Raw genomic sequence first — 27,380 nt, 5'->3', positions numbered from 1 at the left:
CCCTGTTCCTCAGGGTCAACACTATAAAAGGGTTCCCGCATACTTAGTGAACCCACATTCAACTCAGTAATTCTTATCTTGCCATTAGGGTCGCATGCTAAAATCCACGTCCCAGTAAATTGCTGTGTGTGGTATGTGAAATGTATTAAAAGTACATGAGGTAAAATTGTTTTCATGAGATCTCACTCAAATGCCTGATCATTAGAAGATCATTTTCTCATCTCCGTTATTGTACTTATTGTATTCCTCTGAGGCGTTTGCCCTTGACTGTGGAGGGGTGGGGTGGGCAAAGGGGCGCAGGACTTTTTTGAGATTTGTCAAAAGAGTGATGGAAAAAAATAGGGCTGAGAATTTTTTTAAAGCCCCCACACATTGTACTTAGTGAGGCCAAGCCTTGTCAATGCCACCCGGTTGCTGGCACTGGGCCTCATTCGTGGCAATGCTCACAGTCTAGTTACCAGGCCCCAAGCACGATTGTACAAGGGTCCCACGTGGAACATTTGGTTAACAGGCGAGGACGCTCCAGGCCAGCCTTCACTGAGGCTCGGGGCCATGGGAGTTTCCCAGTCAGGAGAGTGTTCACTGCTTGCCTCCAGTTATATGTTGCACAGCCCCACAGCGTCTGCTGGCACGGCCCAGGTCCCTTCCACTGGGCGCCATATTATTTCACTCAGTCGGGAGCAAAGGAATATATCTGAGAATGTGTGAGGAGCCCACAGATTTTTCCAAGACTGTGTTTTAAGCATTCATAAAGGTAAAGAGATGTGGGATGGCTTAACATTTTCCGTTTCAGTGACATGAGTCTGTCTGAGGTGATGGTGGGGCTGCTCCAGGAGGGAAGGGGAGTGAAGCACAGGCACCGACCTCTCCTCGCCCTGCGTGTCCGCCCGGCCCAGAGCCCAAGACGTGTCAAATAGCGACATCCCCCATTCTTTCTCGTGAGGTGCCCCAGAGAGCTGATTTCAAGGAGTGGGTACAATTACAAGTGGGATGGCGGCACAGTTTAGCACGAGGAAAGGAGAGAAAAAAGAAGTCATTCTCGCTAAATATACCTGTGGTTTAAAGAAGATTTGGTTTTGGGGCACCTGGGTGGCTCAGTCGGTTGAGCGTCCGACTTCGGCTCAGGTCATGATCTCACAGTTCGTGGGTTTGAGCCCCATGTCGGGCTCTGTGCTGACAGCTCAGAACCTGGAGTCTGTTTCAGATTCTGTGTCTTCCTTTCTCTCTCTGCCCTTCCCCTGCTCACACTCTGTCAATCTCTTTCTCTTGGAAAAGAAATAAACATTAAAAATTTTTTTTAAAAAGAGAAGATTCAGTTTTGGGGTGCCTGGGTGGCTCAATCGGGTAAGGGCCCAACTCTTGGTGGCTCTGGCCAGGATCTCATGGTTCGTGAGTTCCAACACCGCATCAGGCTCTGCATTAACAGCACTGAGCCTCCTTGGGATTCTCCCTCCGTCTCTCTCTGCCCCTCCTTGCTCTCTTCCTCGTTCTCTCAAAATAAATAAATAAATGTAAAAAAAGAAAGAAAGAAGATTTAATCAGATGCTTCAAAGACTGGACACCAGACAGAAACTAGGTCCTTTTGGAGGCTGACGGAATCCAAATGGAGAGGAGGCACTCCTGCAGGGGGAACGCTGTGTCTTTTGCAGGCCCTGTATGAGACAAGAAGTAAACCATTCATGGGAAAAATAAAACTGATTTTTCTGGAGTCAGTGTTATGAAGAGACAAAAACAAACAAAAAGCTATGGCTATTTGAACATTTTGTATATTAAGAGCTTAAGATGATGCCATTGGGCACAGTCTGGCATTCAGAGTCTCTCAGGAGAATAGAGGATGTTGCCAGAAGGTGAGTAGATCGGGTCCAGAAATCACAAGACCTGCAGAACATTTAGAGGCAATAATATACAAAAGCCACAAGGCATGTGCTGATGTCTTTCCTAGAATTCAACTAGAAACCTTAATTTCCCTTCCTGAAAATAGCCTTTTCTAGTTTTATTTCTCCAAAATGGAATCTTCCTTCCTTCCAAATCTGCTTCTCTCCTCAGAGGCAGCACAACTTTTCCTGGCATCAAAGAATACCCAAAGAATTTCCCCAGGAGATATGGATTTATGTAAAAGGGGGTTCTTTCAAATTCAGCATGGGTAATCCCACACCATTCATTCATTCACTCATTCATTCATTCAGCAGTTAACTACTATATGCCAAGCAGTGTGCTCAGGGCAGGACTGAGGTGCCACCAACGGCAAACTCTTCTAATATCTGGAGACTTTGTATTAAATCAGGTCTGTGTGCTTTCTATATATGAAGAGAGAGTTTCCTTATGTTTGTGTCATTATCTGTGTGGGTATGTATATATATAGAGAGAGAGAGAAAGAGCAAGACAGCAAGTCTTTAATTGTCCTTAGCAGGGGGAATAGAGAAAAGTAGGTCTTTTCCACCTCCCCAAAACAGAAGTTCTTATTAAGTGGGCTTGTTCTTTTTTAAGTAATTAATATTGAGCGAACAAAAGCTACTTAATTTCTGAATGTCTTAAGCTATGTCTAAATGGTACCAAAATACATGATTCTTCTAAAAGTCTAGTTAGTCATATTTAATTACATAGGGAAATATTTACCAAATACACTTCTGTGAAAAAGCAGGCCACAGGATAAAACGTGGACCATGATTCCAAACACATAAAAATTATACATATATACATATATGCATAAAGATAATTATGCATATATACATATATGCAGATAGATAGATAGATAGGTAGGTAGGTAGATATAGATGATAGACAGGGAGATAGATGATAGATAGATAGATAGATAGATAGATAGATAGATAGAAGAAATGTACCTAAAAAGGTTGAATGAGTGAGAAGTGATGGAAAGCTATAGATATTTTTATGTGTCTCTTTCTATACTTTTAAAATCATGAAAATTATTACAATGTCCACAATACCCAAAGCTATCTGTAGATTTCATGCAATCCCTATCAAAATTCCAATGGCGGGGGCGCCTGGGTGGCACAGTCGGTTAAGCGTCCGACTTCAGCCAGGTCACGATCTCGCGGTCCGTGAGTTCGAGCCCCGTGTCAGGCTCTGGGCCGATGGCTCGGAGCCTGGAGCCTGTTTCCGATTCTGTGTCTCCCTCTCTCTCTGCCCCTCCCCCGTTCATGCTCTGTCTCTCTCTGTCCCAAAAATAAATAAAAAAAAAAAAAAATTCCAATGGCGTTTTTCAAACACATAGAAAATACTGTTCAAAATTTTATCTGGATCTATAAAAGCAATTCTGAGAAATAACAAATCTGGAGGCATCACCCTTCCTGAAATCAAATTTTATTATAAAGTTACAATACTCAAAACAGTGTGGTACTGGCATAAAAACAGACACATAGACCAATGGAGCAGAATCAAAATCCCAGAAATAAACTCAAACACATACATCAAGTGGTATTTGACAAGGGAGCCAGGGTCTACGGCCATACTACCCTGAACACACCCAGTTATGTCTGGCAAGGGAGCCAGGTATACTCAATGTGGAAAGGACAGTCTCTTCAATAGATTGTTCTGGGGAAACTGGATATTCACATGCAAAGGAACAAAATTGGACCCCTATCTTACCTCACTTACAAAAATTAACTCAAAATGAATTAAGGACCTCAATGTAATACCTGAATCTGTAAAACGACCAGAAGAAAACATAGGAGAAAATTTCTTTGATATTGGTCTTGGCAGTGATTTTTTGTAGTAGTACAGAAATCACAAGGAACAAAAACAAAATTAAACAAATGAGACTACATTAAAGCAAAAAGCATCTGCACTGCAAAGGACCGAGCACAACGAAAAAGGAACTTACGGAATGGGAGAAAATACTTGCAAACCATCCACCTGACAAGAGGTTAATGTCCCAAATATATAAGGAGCCCATGCAACTCAATATCCAACAAGCAAATAATCTGACTTAAAAATGAGCAGAGGAACTAAACAGATATTTTTCCAAAGAAGACAAAGCAAATGGCCAACAGGTACATGAGAAGATATTTGTCACTAATCATTAGGCAAATGCCAATCAAAACCATGATGAGCTATCACCTCACATGTGTTAGAATGATTATTATCAAAGAGACAGGAGATAACAAGCATTGGGGAGGAAGGGAAGAAAGGGGAACATTCGTGCCCTGTTGGTGGGAATGGAAATTAGTACCCCACTATGGAAAACACTGTCGACTTTCCTCAACTTTTAAAAATAGGACTCCCTTATAATCCGGCAATCCCACTTCTGGTTATAAATCTGAAGGAGACAAGAGCACTATCTCGAATATCTGTACCTTCATGTTCATTGTAGTGTTATTCACAATCACCAAGACAGAGAAACAATCTAAGTGTCTATCATTAGGTGATTGCATAAAGAAGATGTGACAGTTATATGCAATGGAATATTACTCAGCCAAAAAAAAAAAAAAAAAGAATGAAATCTTGTCATTTGCAACAACATGGATGGACCTAAAGGGTGTTATGCTAAGTGAAATAAGCCAGATAGAGAAAGGAAAACACTGTATAATGTCACTTGTAGGTGGAATCTAAAAAAAAGGTAAACTCATAGAAACAGAGAGTAGAATGGTAGTTGCCAGGGGCTGGAAACTGAGGGAAACAGAATGATATTGGTCAAAGGGTCTGAAAATCCAGTGATGAGGTAAATAAGCTCTGAAGATGTAATATATAGCATGGTACTTATAGTCAACAATACTGTATTATACACTTGAACGTTGCTACAACAGTAGATCTTAAACGTTCTCACCACAAAAAAAAGAAAAAGAAAGAAAGCATGTAAGGTGATGGATGTGCTAACTCAGCTTATCATGGTAATCATTTCATGGTAGATGCACGTACCGAATCATCGCCTCAGACGCTTAAACTTACGCAATGTTATTTGTCAGTTATATCTCAGTAAAGCTGGGGTGGGGCGCCTGGGTGGTTCAGTTGGTTAAGCAACCAACTCTTGGTTTCGGCTCAGGTCACGATCTCGTGGTTTGTGGGATCGAGACCCGCGTCGGGCTCTGTGCTGTCCTGCTTGGGATTCTCTCCCTCTCCTTCTCTCTCTGCCCCTAGCCTCCCTCCTCATCTCTCTCAAAATAAATAAACTTAAAAAAAAAAAAAAGGCTGGGGAAAAAATTAGCAATTGTCTCTAAAGACTGGGATTAGATGAAAAAGACATTTTCACTTTTTATTTTAGATTCATTTGCATTATTTGTTACATTAATCATACTTTAACTTACTTTGTTTTTACTTAAACCAGTTAGTTAACATACAGAGTAATATTCGTTTCAGTTATACAGTTTACTGATTCAACAATTACACACAAGACCCAGTGTTCGGGGCACCTGGGCAGTTCGGTCAGTTGAACATCTGACTTCAGCTCAGGCCATGATCTCGCAGTTCATGAGTTTGAACCCCGTGTCAGGCCTCTGCTGTCAGCTCAGAGCCCACTTCAGACCCTCTCTCCACCTCTTTCTGCCCCTATCCCCACTCATGCTCATCTCTCTCTCTCTCTCTCTCTCAAAAATAAACATTAAAAATTTTTTAAATTAATTAGGTTTTAATATCATATTTGAAAGAAACCCAACTCTAAATTCCCAATTTTAACAAATTCTCCATTTTTAGAACACAGAATAGTTCTTCATCCTTGACAATTAAATTCCAAATGCTATTTTGGGTGCTATCCAGGGCTTCAGATCACAGAAAACCGTACAAGCTCTTGTGTGCCTCGCTCAGAAAGTGGAGACTGGAATAAAATTCTCCAGAGTGACTTCCTCCTGGCCCCTGATGCTTCAGTCACCCCACAGAAGCCTGACTGATGCCATGTGCTCCAGAAAAGGGGTCTGCCAACCCCAACAAGATGGGGATCTCAGAAGTGCTCAAATTCTTGGCTGGGTCAGCTGATTTAACAGCCTCTTTATAGAGGATGTTTTTATTTTTGATCCTATATCCCAGAAATTTGAGTTTCTTGGAATAGAAAATATGAATGTGGGTGGGCCTACCCCTTTCATATTCCCTCTCTCTCTCCCACACTCTCATTTCACATGCTTCAGTCTTTTCCCCCAAGCACTTTCTTCTCTCTGTAGGCTGTTCTTTCTCCCCATTCCCTGCAGAGACATTCTCTCTGATTCTCTCTTCACTCTCATGGATGGTTTTCTCTACCCTAGACCTAGCAGTTGCTTGAATCACTTCATGGCTACTCTAATTCAGACACCAAGATGACCAAAATAAACAAGCAGGATGAAAGTCTTCCTAATTTTTCAAACATCTCAACGATCAAAGGAGACCAACTGTGGCAAAATTCATCCGTTACTTCTAAATGACTGCTCTCCAAACCACCCCCCCAGGTCTCCCCCACAAAGGACAAGAAACCCGTAGTGTCTCTGACAACTAAATTGAGTCTCTGGATACAATTTCAACATTTTTCTGCACCTTCAATCTCTTTCTTCCTCTCCTTTCTCACTTGGCCAAAGACAGACTATGAACTGATTTTATTTTCAAAGATTCTATTCTGGCCGCTGCAGCCTAAAAACAAAGCAAGGAGTTACAAAGTGAATCTCATCCCCAGTTACAGCTTTCCCACCAGCCATACTCTCTGAGTCCCTTCCGTTTGCGTGTAAGGCCAAATGTGGGTCACGCAGAGGACAGGGAGGGCTGAGGAACCACGCTAGCTGTGAAGGCCTCTGGAAGTCACATCCCCTCTGTGTGCCTTAGGTACCTTGTAGTTACTTATTAGAGCCACTCACAGATATCACTCTTCTCTGCTCCCAGTTATGTGCTAGAATTTCCCTTCCCTACCCCCTCTGTAGATAAGCATAGCCATATGACCTGTGTTGTTCCAATTAAATGTTAGCAGAAATGCATGGATGGCTTCCAAGCAAAAACTAAGAGTCAGTCACCAGATTCCTTTTTTCCTTTTCCAGAGACCATAACAAACATATTTCAAGATGGAATCTCCGTCACCCTGGGTCCCTGGATGACTTCAATGAGTAGCACTCCCTCGGCCACCCCATGTAGAATGGACCCCATAGTAGCATGTACACTATAAGCCACTGAGATTTGACAGCTATTTGTGATGTATCATACCAATAACGTTCTTCCATTTCTTCTTGGGATGTCTTCCCAAACCAATCCTGAATCCTGCAGGTTATCCCATATTATACAGCAGACCACTCTTTCTACTTAGGTTTCCCTAAAAGTGTCTTTTGTTCACTTCGTCATTGTCCAATTTTGCTACAAGGACAGGAGCTATGTCCTCTGTTCCTCTGATGCACTTTCTGTATTCCTTCTGCAGTTTCCAGATTTCCCCACGTGCACCCTTCTCTCTTTCTCTTGCAGTTTCCACAATCACCCCATAGGTATCCTAACCCCCACCGCTCAGGACCTGTGGCAGGACCTGCATTTAGCAGATGCTCCATTAATATTTTTTGCTGACTCGTTTTAACCCATGCCAAGATCTACAGAAAAGGGGAAACAAACAACGGCTTGCCCAGGATGGGTCATCAAGGTGATTGCAACTCCTCCTTCACCTAAATAAGGATTTCTTACAATTCGAACATGTTTTATTATCCAAAGGGGTAGCTGCATAGGCTTGCAAAGCATTGCCCCAAGAGGCCCAAGTGGTTTGTCATTTTGCTCACCTGATTACAGTCATTAAGAAAGTACATGAGAACTTGGGCTACCCAACGCATCCAAGGGTCCCTCCGGGTTCACCAGAGAGGCATGGGAATCACAATAACCCACTTCCACAGCATGGCCACCTCTCCCTGCAGGAATCTGCTGTGTAGACAGACCCCTTTGGGTACTTCCTGCCAAGAAGATAAATCTGAGCTTTCTCAGAGCAGAGCAAAGGCGCTATGAGACAAGGCATGATTCAGTGGCTTTCCATACATCATTTGTTTGTCTATCTGTTTGGGTTAGCAAACCAGCTCTCAAAGAGCCACTAAAGAGTGGATCAGGAGCAGAACAGACAACAGAAATCCAGAGATAACTGCTGAACCTGACTTCAGTCTTACACTTCTCCTTTCTCCTTTAAATAGGCAATGCGCTTTGTTTGTGTTTGACAGCTCAGTGGTGGCGAAGCATGTGGGGCACAGAATCTCTTTCAGTTCCACATTGCCTAGTTTCCCAGAAACCAGCCTTAGATCTCTAAGCCACAACAAAGAGATGCCCATTTAGCAAACTGACCTCCTTTATCACCACAGGCGCTTCTGTATTTTCAAAATGGTAGGCTGCACCTACCGAAACGAAAACATTTTATACTGCCTGCTTTCAGCCTGGACATCGGTCCCTCTCAGACGCGCCTGCTCACGGGGCTGCAAATAAACTGGAAAAGTAAGAGCTATAAACAGCCCCACCCTCACACTAGCCAAGCCTTCAACATGTGCTCCCGTAATTAAAGTACTTACTTATGGGAGATCCACTTCCTCCCTTCTTCGGTGAGGCCCCTTCTCCAGACAACCTCCACACTTCCTTTTGGTTAACACAAAGCACTGTTCACGTGCATAATCTGCTTCCAAGAGATCCAGTGAATAGATTTGGCTACACGGGTACTGTGATTGCAAGAGACACAGAAAGATAAGCATGTGTTCACACTGTCCACGTAAAATTGAAGTTAAGCTATTTAGGAGAATGAAACTTAAAATTTGGCCAATCAAATTTCATCCCTTTAATTTTTTTTTAAGTTTGATTTTATTTACTTGAGCGAGACAGAGACCGTGCAAGTGGAGGAGGGACAGAGAGAAGAAGAGAGGGAATCCCAAGCAGGCTTTGCACCACCAGCGCAGAGCCCCCGCCGGGCTCGAACTCACAAAACCGCCAGATCGTGACCTGAGCCAAAACCGAGAGGCCACGGGCTCCTGGGTGTCTCAGTCGGTTGAGCATCAGACTTCATTCAGCTCAGGTCATGATCTAACGGCTCACGGTTCGAGCCCCAGGTCCAGCTCTGTGCTGACAGCGTGGAGGCTGGAGCCTGCTTTGGATTCTGTGTCTCCCTCTTTTTCTCTGCCCCTATCCCGCTGTGCCCCTCCCCCCACTCACATTCTGTCTCTGTGTCTCGAAAATTAAAACAAAAATTTAAAAATAATGAAAATTAAAAAACTAAGAGTTGACACTTAATCGACTGAGCCACCTGGGCACCCCGTATTTCATCTCTTTAGAGATTTCCTCTTGAACCACCCCATCTAAGTTTATGTCCTCCTCCTTACCACTTTGTGTATCCTAGCCCTGTTTTTTTAACAGACCTTATCACTTGAAATTCTTTTATTTATCTCTTGGTTTGTTTGTTTATTGCTTGTTTGTAATATTGGAATGTAATCTCCATAAGCAGGAATTTTGCCTAGAACATTTCCTAGCATGTAGTTGGCGCTAAGTAAATGTTAGCAGTTTTAGGTAGAGAGAGATGCTGACACAAACATAAAAAGTTCCCAATTAGTAAGGGAGAAACTATTAACACTGATTCTGTTGTGCCCAGAATTCGTGATCCCCAAAGACCACCAGGGAGCCGAGTCCGATGCAAAAGCAAAGAGCCTTTATTCGAGCTAGCGCGAGCTCAATCCCCTACCTGCACCGACGCAGCGGTGAGATACCGGAGAGAGAGAGCGGGTTTCAAGAGCACAAAGGTTTTATAGGGATCATGGCCTTAGCCGATTGGCTGGGGAAGGGTCGTGGCCTCAGCCGATTGGCTGGGGAAGGATCAGCGTCCCGTCACGCAGGTTGCCGGGCGTGGTTTGATCAGGAAGTTTGAACAGGTGAGCGGGAAGTTACTCAAGGGGAGCATACAGAACAAGATGGAGTCGGCCGGCCTAGGTCTGCTCTTTCATTCCCCCCTTGTCACGTATCTTGCGGACCCAATCATGGGACCAGCTGCATTTCTATTTTGTCCTCTCCTGTTTTTAGGGGCTTGTACTGAGCACGGAGGACCATTAGTTGGACGGCCCTCACGCGGTCCCTGAGCTGGTGTCTATGATCTGCCAGGTAATGTTTTGGGGGCCGTGGGGACTCCCGGCAGCATGAGCAATGACAAGCAGAGTTAACAGCGGAACCAATATCAGGTGGGTCGAATGCGCTGTAACTTGACCTCGAGCGGGTTGTGTTGGTCCCGATTGACGGCCCATTGTGTGATGAAGTCCTTCCCGATGGAGGAGGGGTCCGCTGGCCGAATGTGGGTGTGATGGACCCAGGTCGCGATGCCGTCTACTTTGAGAGTGGTGGGGGTTGTCAGCACCACGCTGTAGGGTCCCTTCCAGCGCGGCTCGAGGGTCTCTCAGTGGTGCCTCTTGACGTAGACCCAGTCTCCCGGTCTGTACTGATGAGGTGTCGGGGTCGGGCCAGCGTCGTAGATGGCACGGTGGCACGGCCAAATGTCCTCGTGCGCCCTCTGCAGCCCTCTCAAGGAAAGAAAAAGTTCTTGATCTTTAAACTCAGCAAAAAGTTCAGCTCGAAGGTTGGGAATAACAGGGGGTGGCCTGCCAAACATGATCTCATAGGGAGTAAAACCCAGAGTGTAAGGAGTGTTTCTAACCCAGTAAAGGGCATACAGTAGGAGAGTCACCCGGTCACCACCAGTCTCCATGGTTAATTTGGTAAGGGTCTCTTTTAGGGTTCTATTCATTCTTTCTACCTATCCTGAGCTCTGGGGCCTATAAGTACAATGTAATTTCCAGTTTGCCCCCATAGCCTTGGCTACTGCCTGCATTACCTGCGAGATAAATGCTGGTCCATTGTCTGATCCTACCATGGCAGGAAAACCATACCTGGGTAAGATGTCTTCTAGTAGCTTCTTAGCCACTGTCTGAGCCATTTCATGCTTGGTTGGGTATGCCTCCACCCAGCCAGAGAAGATGTCTGTAAATATTAAAAAGATATTTATAACCATACTTTCCTGGTTTAACTTCAGTGAAGTCGACCTCCCATTGGGCTCCCCGTCTGGTGCCTCTGAGCCTGGTTCCTTTTTTATTTGATGTGGCTCCCGCGTTGGTGAGTTGGCAGGTCTTGCAGGCAGATACAACTTGCTCTATTTTGGTGTCCTGTTGGTGAATCTTGATGCCCGCATGTCGGATTAAGTCTTTTAATTTTCGGGCCCCCCTGTGAGTAGACCGATGCATGTGCTCTAATACTGAGACTCCAAGCTGGTCTGGCAGCACGAGCTCCTTGTTAGGTGTATACCACCATCCCTTTATCTCCTGGGCCATGGGGAGTTTCTTGATCCGCTGTAACTCCTCCTGGGAGTATTTGGGCTGGTCTAGTAAAACTGGGTCTCCCGGGTCCGGTAGTTGTATGGTCATGGTGGGGACTGAAGTAAGGGCTACTGCCTTGGGTGCCTGGTCAGCCTTTCGATTACCTCTAGCTACCGGGTTATCAGTTTTCTGGTGCCCTTGGCAGTGGATAATGGCCAGCTTGGCAGGAAGCCATAAGGCCGTAAGCAGGTCAAGTATCTCCTGCTTATTTTTTATAGTCCGGCCTCCACCATCAGTAACCCCCTCTCCTGATAAATTGCCCCATGGATATGAGCTGTGGCAAACGCATAACGGCTGTCTGTGTAGATGTTAAGCCGTTTTCCAGCTCCCAGCGTCAGCGCCTTGGTGAGGGCTATGAGCTCTTCTCGCTGGGCTGACGTTCTGGAGGGTAGAGCCTCCGCCCATACGGTGTCCGGTTCAATGACCACCGCTGCACCCGCATACCTGTGTCCGTCTCGCACAAAGCTGCTGCCATCAGTGAACCAAGTAGCCTCGGCATCGGGGAGGGGCCGGTCGGTCAGATCTGTCCGGAATCCATGTACTTGCTCCAGGATCCCCGCACAGTCATGTAGTGGAGCACCTAGGTCAGGGTCGGGCAGCAGGGTTGCAGGATTGAGGGCTGCACTGGGGTGGAACCGCACCCGTGGAGGGTTGAGTAGGAGGCTCTGGTAACGAGTCATACGTGTGTTGCTCATCCATCTGTCAGGAGGCTGTTTCAGGACCCCTTCAATGGCGTGTGGGGTCATGATCCAGATCTCCTGTCCTAGGGTCAGTTTGTCTGCGTCCTTGACTAGGAGTGCTGTCGCCGCAATAATTCTTAGGCATGGCGGCCAGCCGGCAGCCACTGGGTCTAGCTTCTTGGACAGGTAAGCCACCGGGTGGTTCCAGGGGCTTAAGGCTTGAGTTAGAACCTCTTTTGCTATTCCCTTGTGTTCGTCTACAAAGAGGTGGAAGGGCTTCGTAATGTCTGGTAGGCCCAGGGCTGGGGCACTTAGGAGGGCCTTTTTTAACTGATTAAACAGTTTATTCTTTTTCAGTCCATTTAAATGTTTGCCCCTCTTTGGTAGCTTCATATAGGGGCCTGGCAATCTCAGCAAAACCCGGAACCCAGAGGCGGCAGTAGCCGGCCGATCCTAGGAATTCCCTTACTTCCCTTCAGGTGGTGGGAGTAGGGATCTTTAGGACAGTTTCTTTTCTGGCATCTGATAACCGCCACTGTCCGCCCTCCAGGCTGTATCCCAGGTAACTTACCCTCTCCCTGCATATCTGAGCCTTCTTCGTGGATGCCCGGTACCCCAAGGCCCCCAGGGTAGCCAGCAGGTCCTGGGTCCCTTGCTTGCAGTCCTTGGCCATGTCGGCAGCAATCAGGATGTCATCTACATACTGTAGGAAGGTGAGGCCAGGGTGCTCCCTTCTGTACTCACCCAGGTCCTCGTGTAGTGCCTCGTCGAAGATGGTGGGCAAATTTTTGAACCCCTGAAGCAGTCGTGTCCAGGTGAGTTGGCCGCTGTAGCCCTCCTCCAGATCATGCCACTCGAAGGCGAACAAGGGTTGGCTCTGGGGTGCCAGTGGCAGACTGAAGAAGGTGTCCTCTAAATCTAGTACAGTATACCAGACCCTGGAGGACACCAAGGAGCTCAAGAGAGTATATGGGTTGGGAACAGTTGGGTGTATATCCACGACCCTCTTATTTACTTCCCGGAGGTCTTGTACCTGTCGGTAGTCATTTGTGTGAGGCTTTTTGACCGGCAGTAAGGGGGTGTTCCAGGCAGACTGGCAAGGAACTAGTACCCCTAGGCTTCGTAGTCTCCGGATGTGTGGCTGGATCCCCTTCCGGGCCTCCTGAGACATGGGGTATTGTTTGATCTTTACCGGACCTTCTCCTGGCTTGAGCTCTACCAGGACTGGGGTCCTGTGAGTGGCTAGCCCTATCCCCCCGGTCTCTGCCCAAACCGAGGGGAATTCTTGTAGCCATCTGTCTATATTATCCTCTCTCAGGAGGGCCTCCTGGTGGAGGTGGTATTCATCCTCTAGTTTCACGGTCAGGACCTGGATGGGGTGGCCCTTGCCATCGGTGACCTGAGGCCCCCCTTGTCTGAAAGTTATCTGAGCTCCAATCTTGGTCAGTAAGTCCTGTCCTAATAGCAGGTAGGGGCATTCCGGTATTACCATAAAGGAGTGGGATACCCGGCCCGGCCCCAAATCTACCGTTCTTCGGGTAGTCCATGAATACTGGCTCATACCAGTTGCCCCTTGTACCCAGGACTTCTTGCTGGCTAGTCTTCCTCGTGGGGTGCGGAGGACCAAATGTTGTGCTCCGGTGTCGACAAGGAAGTCAACAGGGGTCCCCTCCACTTTAAGAGTTACCCTGGGCTCGGGGAAAGGGTCCGAACCCTGACTCCCCCAATCACTCAGTTCATCTAGCTCTAAGACTTTTACTCGATCAGTCTTGCTTCCCTTCCCGCCGGCCTTTTTCAGACACTCTTGGGCCCAGTGCCCTATCTCCTTGCAGTATGTGCACTGATCTTTCTGCAGCCTCTGCTTCCCCTCCTTGGTGGTTCCTTTACCTCCTCTTGAGTCACCTGCCAGCTGCCCGAAACGGCGGTCTCGTTCCTCGGGGGAGTCAGCAGTGGTAGTTAGTAGTATTCTGGCCAGGTCTCGAGTCTGCTTACTGCTGGCAGCCGCCATGGCACGAGCCTGCTTATCCTCAGGAGGCTCCCAGTTATTATATATCTTTTCAGCTACCACTAGTAAGTCCTGCAGACTTTTTTCTCCTAGCCTATCTATTTTCTGTAATTTTTTCCTAATGTCTATGGCCGCTTGGTTTACAAAGGCCACGATAACAGCTGCTTTGCTTTCTGGAGCCTCTGGATCCATGGGGGTATAGGTACAGAATGCCTCCATGATCCGTTCTAAAAAGGTGGCCGGAGATTCATCTTTTCCCTGTTGTACATTTCCTACCTTGGCCAAATTGGTTGGCTTTCTAGCAGCCATTCGGAGACCCCCCATTAGAGTCTGGCAGTAGACCCGGAGCCTCTCCTTACCTTCTGCCATGTTGAAATCCCACTGGGGCTGAGTTAAGGGGAAGGAGGCATCTATCTGAGCCTGGTTTGTGGTGGAATTCCCATCTGTGCCCAGAACCAGTTTTCAGGCCTCATTGAGGATTCTTTCTCTTTCCTCAGTCGTGAACAGGACCTGCAAAAGCTGCTGGCAATCGTCCCATGTGGGCTGATGGGTAAAAAGAACAGAGTCTAATAAATCAATAAGCCCTGCCGGTTTCTCAGAAAACTTAGGATTCTGAGCTTTCCAACTGTAGAGGTCACTAGTGGCGAAAGGCCAATAGCGATGGGGCTGATTCCCCTCTGCATCTGGGGGGTCCGGTGGCTCGCAGGGGCAGAATAGTGGAGTCGGCGGCGGAGGCGGATTGCTCCCTCTGAGCCCTTTGTCTGGTAAAGGGCGGGCTTCCCACTGGAGCGTTTCTGCCTCCCGCTCTCGGAACAGCGTCTGCCTCCCCCAGAGGGGGAGGATGGTGTTCTTCCAGCATCCTAGGGGGGTTATACGGGGGAGGAAAAATTAATTCTTCTTCAGTCCCCCCTTGTAGGACAGGGTAGAGGGGTGCTGAAGGCTGGGTAAGACTTTTCTTGTTCTCCTTCTCTGTCCCCTGTAAAGCAAGAATGGGTTTTGGCTCCAGAGGGCATGGGGCTAGGAAGGGCTTAAGCCAAGAGAGTGGGTCTTCTACAAGGTCCTGCCAAGTGATAATGTAAGGGAGCTGATCAGGATGACCCGTCTTAGGCCGAGAGGTGATACCCCTGACTTGGTGGATGGTAGGGAGGTCGAAGGTTCCCTCTGGCGGCCATCCAACATTGAAAGCTGGCCACTCGCTAGAACAAAAAACCTGCCACCGACCCTTTAGGACTTCCACACTGAGGTTGTTAGCTCTTTGGCTGACATCCTTAAAGTAATCAATCATAATGGTTAGAGGGGTAGTCTGAGTCTGTCCCATAACGTCCGTCCAGTAAGTCCACAAGACAAAACAGAGAAACACAGAAACAGACAAACAGAGGGCCCTTAGAAACAGTCTTCCACCTCCGTGGAAGCAAAACCGAAAGCTATACGACGGCCTCCCGCTGACCAGCGGGAGCGATCCACCTCGTCTCAGACCTTTGAGGGGATTCCACATCCCTCCAGAAGGGAGGATTGGGACGTCTTCCAAAACTCCCAGCCCATGGTCCTCCAGTGTGTCCACTTAGACTGCACCGGGCACTACCAGAATTTCAGAAATGAGCTCACACAGAAGAGACAGGGAACGAACAGACACCAACCGTGGCCAATCAGTCTCTCTGGGTTGGGAGTCCCTCGGGGGTCTTGGGGATCCCAGACGAGCCCCCAAATGTTATGCCCAGAATTTGTGATCCCCAAAGACCACCAGGGAGCCGAGTCTGATACAAAAGCAAAGAGCCTTTATTCGAGCTAGCTCGAGCTCAATCCCCTACCTGAACCGATGCAGTGGTGAGATACCGGAGAGAGAGAGAGGGTTTCAAGACCACAAAGGTTTTATAGGGATCATGGCCTTAGCCGATTGGCTGGGGAAGGGTCATGGCCTCAGCCGATTGGTTGGGGAAAGGTCGTGGCTTCAGCCATTTGGCTGGGGAAGGATCAGAGTCCCATCACGCAGGTTGCCGGGTGTGGTTCGATAGGGAAGTTTGAACGGGTGAGCGGGAAGTTACTCAAGGGGAGGATACAGAACAAGATGGAGTCAGCCAGCCTAGGTCTGCTCTTTCAATTAGCATGGCAATATTGTCCTAAGAATTCCAAATATTGGGAAAAAAGGCTATTGCCTCTCAATCTGTACCCTTTTGTACCATGTGCATTTTTACTATGAAGATATATTTCTTTCATAATAAAAACATAAAAAATAATAAATTTAAATATATGGCTATATAAAAATTTGAAATTTGATATGACAAAAAAAAAATACCACAAAGTTAAAACATAAACAATGTATTAGCAGAAAAAAAGTTTCATCACAGATACAAAGTAATATAATTCCTAATATACAAGGGAGCATCTAAAAGTTAATTGGAAAAAAAAAAAAGTCAATAGAAAAAGGGGTAAAAAACATGAATAGGCAGTTCAGAGGAATGAATTTCCAAGAAGCAAATAAATCAATAAAAATATATTCAACCTCATCGATGGTTAGAGAAATGTTAAGATGAAATACCATATTTCCATGCATCAGATGAACAATAATTAAAAACAATCAGCATGAATGAGGCTGTGAGGAAATCAGCTCCCCCACATATTTATGGCTACAGGGGTGGAGAAAAGGAGTGTAAATTGCTACAATGTTTTGGAAAGTAATTATGCAATATCTATCAAAATTTAAAATATACATGTCCTTTGGTGATCAATTTTATGGTTTGAACTCTTCCCGGTAGAAATAAACATATAGATACGAATATGTTTTAATATTGATGCAGCCCAGTTTTTAATGTCAAAACAACCCTAAAATCGCATCAATAGAGAACTAATTAAACAAAGTTTATATACCCACATAACAAAACTTTTAAAGATATTAAAAATAAGTATAGTCTTTATTGGCTAGAGAACTGTTTATAATATGTGAATAGGAAGTTACAGGGCAATGTAACTAATGTAATTAGTAATCCCATTTAAACACACACACACACACACACACACACACACACACACACACACACACTATTCCCTTCAAGACTCTAAACACAGTGTTCTGTACATATACATACATACAAACATGCACACATATGTATACACACACAGGCATATGTTTTTACGTTTGCATGAGTGTGGAGAAAAACAGGAAATGATATATAAGGCATTGCTAACGCTGGGACATTGAAGAGATCCTGGTGTTAAGTAAAGGAAAAAAAATATTAATTTGTTTATCTCTTTGATTTAACCTATTAAAATGAGTAAAAGCAGCATAATTAGATGCAAAGAAAGCCGATGGTTTTCCCATTCACCGCACAGTCCTTAAGTCTACCTCCATGCCTTAATTTTCTCTACAAAGAAAAGCCAGCCCTATTATGGGTCTGTTTGTTCCTTAGGAAGAAAGACATCTACTGACCAGAATTTACCTAGCCTTGTTCATCCTGAGTAATTGGAACGTTGTGGGACTCCTGCTGTCACACTACAAGGGGCCAGGCCCTGATCAACCCAATCACCCAACACTCTCCTTGAGGCAGCAGCAAGGCCCACGACAAGCCCGGAAGGGGAAAGAAGTATAATTACTAGCCTTCTTGGGCGACCCCTGTTTCCTGGTTCAGGTTGGGCGCATACCCTCCATGAGACTCCAACCTTGCAGGAAACTGCTCCTGGGAACGCTATGACTTCTGACTATGAAGTTCCAAGGCCAAAGATTTGACTTGATCCAGGACTCCGATCCAGAGTTGCATCTAGCCCGTCCTGAAAGGTCTCAGTCTCCCCTCACTTTCTTCTCCTTACTCAGTCTCTCCAAAATCATCCCCATTAGAAAATTTAAGTCCTCGTTTCTTTTTCTCCCTGGAAACCTCTCCAGAATGTAGCTCCCTAACCACCCCCCCCACACACACACACACGAGTCAGACAAATCCAGAAAGAAAGATACAATGCACCTTCGAGAAGAAATGATGATTTACGAAGTAGAGATAAGGAAGCCAGGGAGGGGTATGGCTTAACTAGATTTGAATACTCTAGAGAATTGCAAAGTATTGTATGTCTCTACTAGATTTGTTTATCTGATTTATCACCCAGAAGGAGAGTTACCAGATAAAATAAAGGACACTGTTATATTTAAATTTCAGACAGACGATGAAGGATTGTTTTAGTAGAAGCACATCCTGCATATTACATGAGTCCCATATTTTGATTTGCTGACTCTGGCCACTCTCCCCAGGAGGGAGCTGTTTATCTTCTCACCCTTATTCTCAGGGGTATCTTTATTCTCTGTATCAATATTCTTCATTTACAAATGCCTTCGCTCCCCTCAAGCATTCACAACAGCTTCATTCCCTTTTATTTCTCAGAAGCTTAGAAATCCTCACTTGGTAATAGGAAATTCCAGTCTAGTTTCCTTTCTATGCAATGTTCCATCAGAAGTACCAGAAGCTTGTCTTGCTCAAGGTACCGACTGACATATTGCATCAAGTTACTGATGGCAATGCAACCCGCTAACTTAAGGACCATTTCTCAGCAAAATGGGCAAGCATTTATTTAGATATCGTGTTGTAAAAACAAGCAAAAGCAACAGAAAACATAAACCTCTTCCAAATCCTGCAGAATCCTGATAGAACTTGTACTTGGCAATTATGGGGGTTTTTTTTTCTAAACACTGTAAAGAATTTAGTTAGTTGGTTCAGATTGCAAAGAAGTGCATAAGACCTACAGTGGCCAGAAGCGAACTCTGATGTGCTTCGTCATCTCACATACTATGATCATGATCCCAGTCCACTGTCAGGAGCACCTGCTATAACCTGATAACAAAACCAGACAAAAAACAACAACACACACCAAAAACAGAAAAGAAAATTACAGGCCAATATCCCTGATGAACATAAATGCAAAAATCTTCAACAAAAGTTAGCAAACCAAATTCAAGGATACATTAAAAGGATCAAGTGGCATTTGTTCCAGAGATGCAAGGATGATTTCGCATCTGCAAATGAGTCAGTGCGATGCACCAGGTTAACAGAACAAAGGGAAAAATCAGGGGCGCCTGGGGGCTCAGTCGGTTAAGCCTCCGACTTCGATTCAGGTCATGATCTCGCAATTTGTGAGTTCGAGCCTGCATTGGGCTCTGTGCTGACAGCTCAGAGCCTGGAGCCTGCTTCCCATTCTGTGTCTCCTCCTCTCTCTGCTCCCCTGCTCATGCTCTGTCTCTCAATAATAAATAAACAAAAAAAAAATTTTTAAGGATAAAAATCACATAATCATCTCAACAGATGCAGAAAAAGCATTTTACAAAATTCAATATCCATTTATGATTAAAAACTCTCAGCAAAATAGGTATAGAAGGAACATACCTCAATATAAGACAGGTTGCATATGACAAATCCACAGCTGACATCATACTCAACGGTAAAAAGTGAAAAGCCTTTCCTCTAAGATCAGGAACAAGACAAAGATACCCACTCTCACCACTTTTTTTTTTCAATGTTTATATATTTTGAGAGAGAGAGAGAGACAGAGAGGGAGCACAAGTGGGCGGGGGGGGGGGGATGCAGAGAAAGAGGAAGGGAGAGAGAATCCCAAACAGGCTTTGCATTGCCAGTGCTGACTCTGATGTGGGGCTCGATCTTACAGCCATGACATCGTGACCTGAGCTGAAATCAAGGGTCAGACATTAACTGACTGAGCTACCCAGGCACCCCAGCCCTCTTACCACTTTTATTCAATATAATTTTGGACATTCTGGCAACAACAATTATGCAAGAAAAAGAAAGAAAATGCCTCTGGCTCGGAAAGGAAGAAGTGAGGTGAATATTATTTATTTGCAGATGACATGATACTATATAAAGAAAATCCTAAAGACCCCACCAAGAAAACTATTAGACCCAAAAAACTGAAGACAATACAAATAAATGGAAAGATGCTCCATCCTCACAGGTTGGAAGCATTGACATTGTTAAAATGTCCATATTGCCCAATGTACTCTACAGATTCAATGCAATCCCCATCAAAATATCAGTGGCATTTTTCACAGAACTAGAACAATGAATCCTAGAATGTGTATGGGACCACAAAAGATCCTGAATAACAGACAAAGCGATCTTGCAAAGAAGAACGAAGCTGGAGATATTTCACTTCTGACTTCAAACTATACTACAAAGCTATAGTAATCAAAATAGTGTGATGCTGGCATAAAAACAGACCTAGATCAATGGAACATAATGAAAACCTCAGAAATAAACCCATGCATATATGGTCAATTAATCTATGCCAAAGGAGCAAAGAATATCTAATGTGGGAAAGACAGGCTCTCCACCAAATGGTGCTGGGAAAACTGGACGGCTGCACACAAAAGAATAAAACCGTGCCACTTTTCTACACTCCACACAAAAATAAAATCAAAATGAATTAAAGACTTGACTGTAAGACCTGAAACCATAAGACTGCTAGAAGAAAACATAGGCGGTAAGTGTTTTTAGATCAGTCTTAGCAATATTTGGGGGCCAGTCTCCCAAGGGAAGGGTAACAAAATCTAAAGGAAACAAATGGGATAATATAAAACTAAAGCTTTTGCAAGAGAAACAACCATTAACAAAACAAAGAGGGAAACAACTAAATGGGAGAAATATTTGCAAATCATACATTCAATAAAGGGTTAATACCCCAACTGTATAAAAGACTTAGAGGGGCGCCTGGGTGGCTCCGTCGGTTATGCATCCAACTTCGGCTCAGGTCATGATCTCACAGTTCGTGGGTTCGAGCCCTGCGTCGGGGTGTGTGCTGACAGCTCGGAGCCTGGGGTCTGCTTCGGATTCTGTGTCTCCCTCTCTCTCTGCCCCTCCCCCACTCACTCTCTGTCTCTGTCTCTCAAAAACAATGAACAAACATTTAAAAAAAATTTTTTTAAAGAACCTATACAACTTAACATAAAAAAAAAAACAAAACCTGATTTAAAAAGAGGAAAAAGGCTTCGATAGACATTTTTCCAAAGAAGACAGACGACACACAAGCACATCAAAAGCTGCTCGATATGACTAACCATCAGAGAAATGAAATTCAAAACTGCAATATCACCTCACACCTGTTAGATTGGCAATTATCACAGAGACAAAAAAAAAAAAAAACACAAGTGTTGAGGATGTGGAGAGAAGAGAACCCTCATACATGTTTGGTGGGAATGTAAATTGGTGTAGCCAATTTCCATACATGGAAAACAGCATGGAAATTTCTCAAAAAATTAAAAACAGGCTACCATACAGCCCAGCAATTCCACTTCTGGGTGTTTATTCAAAGGGAATGAAAACACCAATTTGTAGAGATATATGCACCCCTATGTTCATTGCAGCAATATTTACCATAGCTGTGTTATAGAAGCAACGTGTGCTCATCAACAGATGAATGGATACAGATGATGTGGTATATGGCGTGTGTGTGTGTGTGTGTGTGTGTGTGTGTGTGTGTATACACACACACATACAATGGAATGCTACTCAGTCATAAAAAAAGAATGAAATCTTGCCATTTGTGACTACATGGATGGACCTGGAAGATATCATGCTAAGTGAAATAAGTCAGACAGAAAGACAAACACCATGTGATTGCACTCAGATGTAAAATCTAAACAACAAAACAAATAAACAAAATAAAATAGAAATAGACTCATAGTTACAGGAAACTGTTGATTACCAGAGCAGGCAGGATTTGAGGGGTGGGCATAATAGGTGGGTTAAGGGGTGCCTGGGTGGCTCAGTCAGTTGAGCGTCCGACTTCAGCTCAGGTCATGATCTCGCAGTCCGTGAGTTCGAGCCCCGAATCGGACTCTGTGCTGACAGCTCAGAGCCTGGAGCCTGCTTTGGATTCTGTGACTCCCTCTCTCTCTGCCTCTCCTCTGCTTGTGCTCTCTTCTCTCTCAAAAATAAACATTTAAAAAAATTGTTTTAAAGGTATGAACTTCCAGTTATAAAAGAATTAAATCATGCAGATATAATGTACAGCATAGGAAATATAGTCAGTAAATTGTAATAACTTTGTATGGGGACAGATGGTAACTAAGGGATTATTTCATAATGTATAAAAATTCAAATCACTATGATGAACACCTGAAGCTAATAGGATATTGGATGTCAATTATGCTTCAATTTTTTTTTTTTTTTTTTTTTTTTTTTTTTTTTCAACGTTTATTTATTTTTGGGACAGAGAGAGACAGAGCATGAACGGGGGAGGGGCAGAGAGAGAGGGAGACACAGACTCGGAAACAGGCTCCAGGCTCCGAGCCATCAGCCCAGAGCCTGACGCGGGGCTCGAACTCACAGACCGCGAGATCGTGACCTGGCTGAAGTCGGACGCTTAACCGACTGCGCCACCCAGGCGCCCCAATTATGCTTCAATTTTAAAAAGAGACATTTTCCAGCAGTCATAGTGCATTGCAATGAGTCTGCCCCCACTCTCTTGTTGGATCTTTCTGTGACACAATTCTAGGACCAGAAGCTAGAGCTAAAGTAATTCTCTTTGTGCAAACCTTCCAGATACTCAAGAGAAAGATCTGGCTCTGAGATTTAACAGACTAAGTGAACTGGCTGCCACTTGGACCATACGAATTGTCTAAGTAATTAATGTCTATTTTCCTTCGTCCAGTGGGCCTTGTTGATTTGCTGTTACCTATTTATACACCATATTCCTTTGATTTCAAAAGAAAATTAATAAAATTATTAATTGAAGGAAGGAGAAGAATAGATATGAGATAGGAAAGATGGTAGGTAGAAGGGATGAAAAAATAGGTTAAATACCAAACCTCAGTAGAAAACAACGCTTGTTTAACCATGCCCACAGACACCGTGCTGTGGCAACCTGCCCTCCCCTGTTCTCTTCGGGTGTTCCGTGTCTGCCCCCAAGTGAATAATATGAATAATTATGTCAGTTCAAATAATATGCATGGTAAGATTTTGTTAAAGAATGAATGTTTGTTAAAGAATTTTGTTAAAGAATGTTGGCTCGGGGCGCCTGGGTGGCGCAGTCGGTTAAGTGTCCGACTTCAGCCAGGTCACAATCTCGCGGTCTGTGAGTTTGAGCCCCGCATCAGGCTCTGGGCTGATGGCTCGGAGCCTGGAGCCTGTTTCCAATTCTGTGTGTCTTCCTCTCTCTCTGCCCCTTCCCCGTTCATGCTCTGTCTCTCTCTGTCCCAAAAATAAATAAAAAACGTTGAAAAAAAATTTAAAAAAAAAAAAAAAAAAAAAGAATGTTGGCTCAGGTCATGATCTCACGATGGTGAGGTCAAGCCCCACCTGGGGCTCTGCACTGGGCACAGAGCCTGCTGGGGATTCTCTCTCTCTCCCTCTCTGCCCCTCCCCCCACCTCTCAAACTAAGTAAATACACTTAAAAAAGGAAATGTTAAAAAAAAAAAAAAGAAAAAAGAAAAAGAAATGTTGACTGGGTATTTCCAAGTTGAGTTGAGTTAATATGGATAACTTTAACTTCTTGCTCATCATATGTTTTCTAAATTTTTTTAAGTTTGTTTGTTTATTTTTGAGAGAGAGGAAGAGGTGCGTGCATGCACACACACGCATGAGTTGGGGACAGTCAGAGAGAGAGAGCCCCAAGCCGTCTCCATGCTGTCAGTGCTGAGCCCAACAACAGGCTTGATCCCATGAACCATGAGATCATGACCTCAGCCGAAATCAAGACTCAGATGCTTGACTGACTGAGCCATCCAGGCACCCCTAAATTTTTCATTTCTAAGTAAGCATGTGTTGCTTTTTCATTGGAAATATATATTATATTACCATTTTATATATATATAGAGAGAGAGAGAGCGCGCCTCAGTAATAAACTCAGACTTGGATTGAAATTCCAGTTCCGTTTCTTCCTTCCCCTCCCCACCATCTCTGTAAATCCCAATTTCCTCACCTACATAATGGATAACAACCATATGTACATCAACGGGATTGAGGAGAACCGATCCATGTAAAGTAGTGTGCAGCACATAGCACGGGCTCAGTGGATGCCAGTGAGGAATTATTAGCAGGTAGCATCATCCTCATTTCACTGATGAGGTCATTAGACTTGAAGAAGTTAAATGGCCCTTGCTCAAAGTCACATGGATGTAAGTAGAAAATCTGAAACTGGAACCCAGTCTTCTTTTTTTTTTTTTAAGTTTATTTATTTATTTTGAGAGGGAGAGAGAGAGGAGAGAGGAGAATCCCATGCAGACTCCACACTGTCAGTAAAGAGTCTGATGTGGGACTCAAACTCACAAACCATGAGATCATGACCTGAGCTGAAGAGTCAGACGCTTAACTGACTGAGCCACCCAGGCACCCCAGAACCCAGTCTTCTAATGTCATATGCAGTCCTCTTCCTTCTATGATTCTCTAATTCACGGTTTAAAAGCGAACATTTTGGGGCGCATAGGTGGCTCCGTCTGACTTCAGCTCAAGTCATGATCTCACAGTTTGTGAGTTCGAGCCCCACGTCAGGCTCTGTGCTGAGAGGTCAGAGCCCGGAGCCTGCCTTGGATTCTGTGTCTCCCTCTCTCTCTGCCCCTCCCTGGCTCATGGCTCATAGTCTGTCTCTCTCTCTCAAATAAACATTAAAAATTTTGTTAAAAATAAAATAAATAAATAAATAAATAAATAAATAAATAAATAAATAAAAGCAAAACTTTTATGATACCATTATTGCAGTTTGATTGAGTTTAACAGGATCAGATACGAAGCGGTAACTCATGTCAGAAACCCAAAGGATACTTATACGGATCCTTCATTTCACTGTGTCTGGACTAGACTCACAAGGACGAAGGACAATCATCTGAGTAAAGACACTGAGAAAAACACACAGGATTTTGGTTCTCTGGGCTCCTCCCGCCTCTCAAATGTTATTTGGAACCAAGGCTCCTCTCATGTCACTTCCTGCTTCTGAGTCATCATCATAGATTAGTATCACTAACCAAAGCTGTGTTCCAGGACCTCAGGAAAGAAAATTCTCTGAGCTTCACTTTGGAATTGGCTCCATCTGTTAATAAATACTTTCTGAACTCATCAAGAGAGGTTATAGAAGAATTCATGTCCCCAAAGAACTTCATTTATTTTACAGATTTATGAAATATATCCTCTTGCCAAGACCTTGTGCACCCTTCTTTTTTCAGTAAAGGTGACACAGAGTTTCTCCCAAAATAAAATTGACTCTTCCAGATGCTTAAATTGAGGGTCATGACTCATCCTGGCTGCCCAGTATCACTGATGACACAGGGTAAGTTCTTAACATAAAAGCCTTAATAGCATTTAGACACAGTCCCTTAATATACCTGCCAAAAGAGGCTGGGGTGATGGGCTTTCCCACTCCCATAACTGCTTCTGGTCAGTAAAGTTTAGTGAGCGCCATCTTTTCTGACTAATAGTTTTTACGACTAACCTCTGAGTTCAATCATGGTTTGTCATTCAACAAGTCCTGAGCACTCGTTATGGGTAAGCACTTCATTAGGCACTGGAAAAGTCCAGATCAATAAGCACCTCTGTGTCCTTGAAACTCACAGTCCAGGAGAGAGGTGAGATGTTATTTTTAAGCTTCATTGGCTGCTTTAATAAATATATAAGCAAGGAACTGGAGAACCTACTCTGTCATAGGGGCTTTACGAAAGAGATGACATTCAGTCTGTGTGGTTTAGGAAGATTGCTGGGAAAAGGGGAATAGAACATTCATGACAAATGGAACCACATGCGAAGAACATGGAGGTAGGAGAGAGAATGGGGGTGGGCGTGTGGAGGGAGTAGGACAGCATTCCAATATGGGGAAACACAGTTGGACGGTGGCTAGAGTTGAGGCTAGTGAGGACCCACCTGTGATAAGCTTTGCACGTCCCACTAAGGAGTTTAGATGTCACCCTCACGCTTTCCAAAAATGGGGCCCTTTGGGTAATAATAACACAGCGACCGGTAATAATCAGCTTATTGATAACCCATGTTCATAGCCACTGGCCATCCATCTCCCACAGCTGTTTACCCTAAGGACACTTCTCCTTGGGTCTCTCTCATTGGAATAGTACTCTTCACACCCTCTCCCACACACACCCAACACACACCCACCCTTCAAACCCTTTCCACTCAGGACTACAGCTCTGCAGTTTCACTGTTTCAACCCAGTGGTCACTACTTTCCTGACAGAGACCTATGGCCCCACCCTCACCCCACGTCACTGCAGCACAGCTACTTTGCTCTGTGACAGAGCCACCAGCGCAGGACAGAGAAATGTGTTCCTGGTCTCCCAAACTGGGATTTGGATCACCAATATCCTCCTATCGGCTAAATCCAATGTATTTCTTAATCTCGGTATCTATACCAGTGACTTTTTTTTTTTTTTTCTGTCTTCCCTGAAATCTTCTACTGTCTTGACTTCTGGGCAAGGCTCTCTTCTAGCTATGATCCACCACCTCTGAAGACCCCCTTTAAACCCTCCTCCTTCTCACCGATCATATCTCCTGCCTCTATTGTTCCCAAGTACGTCCTTCATCTCCAACCTTCTGAGCAAAGTAATGATTCCAGCACACAGACTTGTAACTGAGCTCCTGCCCCCAGGTCTATGCCTCCCCTTTCCTTCTTCCCTTCCTTCCTTCCTTTTTTCTTTCCTTCCTTCCATCTTTCCTTCCTTCTTTCTTTCCTTCCTTCCATCTTTCCTTCCTCCCTTCCTTCTTTCTTTCCTTCCTACCATCTTTCCTTCCTCCCTTCCTTCCTTCCTTCTTTCTTTCCTTCCTTCCATCTTTCCTTCCTCCCTTCCTTCCTTCTTTCTTTCCTTCCTTCCATCTTTCCTTTCTCCCTTCCTTCCTTCCTTCTTTCTTTCCTTCCTTCCTTCTTTCTTTCCTTCCTTCCATCTTTCCTTCCTCCCTTCCTTCCTTCCTTCCTTCTTTTCTTTCTTTCTTTCTTTCTTTCTTTCTTTCTTTCTTTCTTTCTTTCTTTTTCTTTCCTTTCCTTTTCATTTTATTTCTTTCCTTTCCTTTCACTTTTCTTCCTCTTTTCATGTGTGTATGAATAGTATATTCCCATTCTTTCTATTCATCTCTAATGTTATCTTATTACTAAATCAAATCTGTCTTCAGGCCCTGGCAAATTTACCTCCTTAGTATCCCCAATCCATCCCTTCTTTCCCACGTAGCCTCCCCTCATGCCCCAGTATTTTTTTCTGACCTAACTCCAAGAGCCCCCTGCTCCCTCTCCCTACCCTGGGCCAATGGCCTAGCCCAATCAGTATAACAGAGTGGCCAAGCGAACTTTTAAAGTGCAAATATGAACATGTCAATCCCCGACTGGAAATCTCACCTCCAAGTGAAGCAAACAAACCCCTATTTGCCAAGCCCCATTGGCAAGGCCCTTGCTACATGACAGTCAACCTTCCCACCTGTTCTTAACAGGCTAAGATCTTTTAAGTCTTCATGATGATTCCCC

At 44.5% G+C, this 27,380-nt stretch overlaps 1 protein-coding gene across 1 annotated transcript; it reads right to left on the bottom strand.

Annotated features, from left to right (window-relative positions):
- Window positions 1–12,407: 12,407 nt before the first annotated feature.
- LOC131495802 (uncharacterized) lies at window positions 12,408–26,788 on the bottom strand. The gene is made up of 2 exons (XM_058700949.1): window positions 25,782–26,788; window positions 12,408–14,489 (listed from the first exon to the last, which is right to left on the bottom strand). Exon 2 carries the CDS (start codon window positions 14,313–14,315, stop codon window positions 12,417–12,419), a length of 1,899 nt encoding a protein of 632 aa, XP_058556932.1. The 5' UTR covers window positions 14,316–14,489; window positions 25,782–26,788; the 3' UTR covers window positions 12,408–12,416.
- Between the last annotated feature and the right edge of the window lie 592 nt (window positions 26,789–27,380).

The sequence above is a fragment of the Neofelis nebulosa genome, chromosome 15 (genome assembly GCF_028018385.1).
Source record: "Neofelis nebulosa isolate mNeoNeb1 chromosome 15, mNeoNeb1.pri, whole genome shotgun sequence".
NCBI lineage: Eukaryota > Metazoa > Chordata > Mammalia > Carnivora > Felidae > Neofelis > Neofelis nebulosa.
The sequence above is the reverse complement of the archived record's forward strand: the minus strand, read 5'-3'. Positions and strand labels throughout refer to the sequence as shown.

Bases quoted from the DNA above. Each gene is read 5' to 3' on its own strand.
- LOC131495802 (XM_058700949.1), bottom strand. From the start codon at position 14,315: ATGGCAGAAGGTAAGGAGAGGCTCCGGGTCTACTGCCAGACTCTAATG.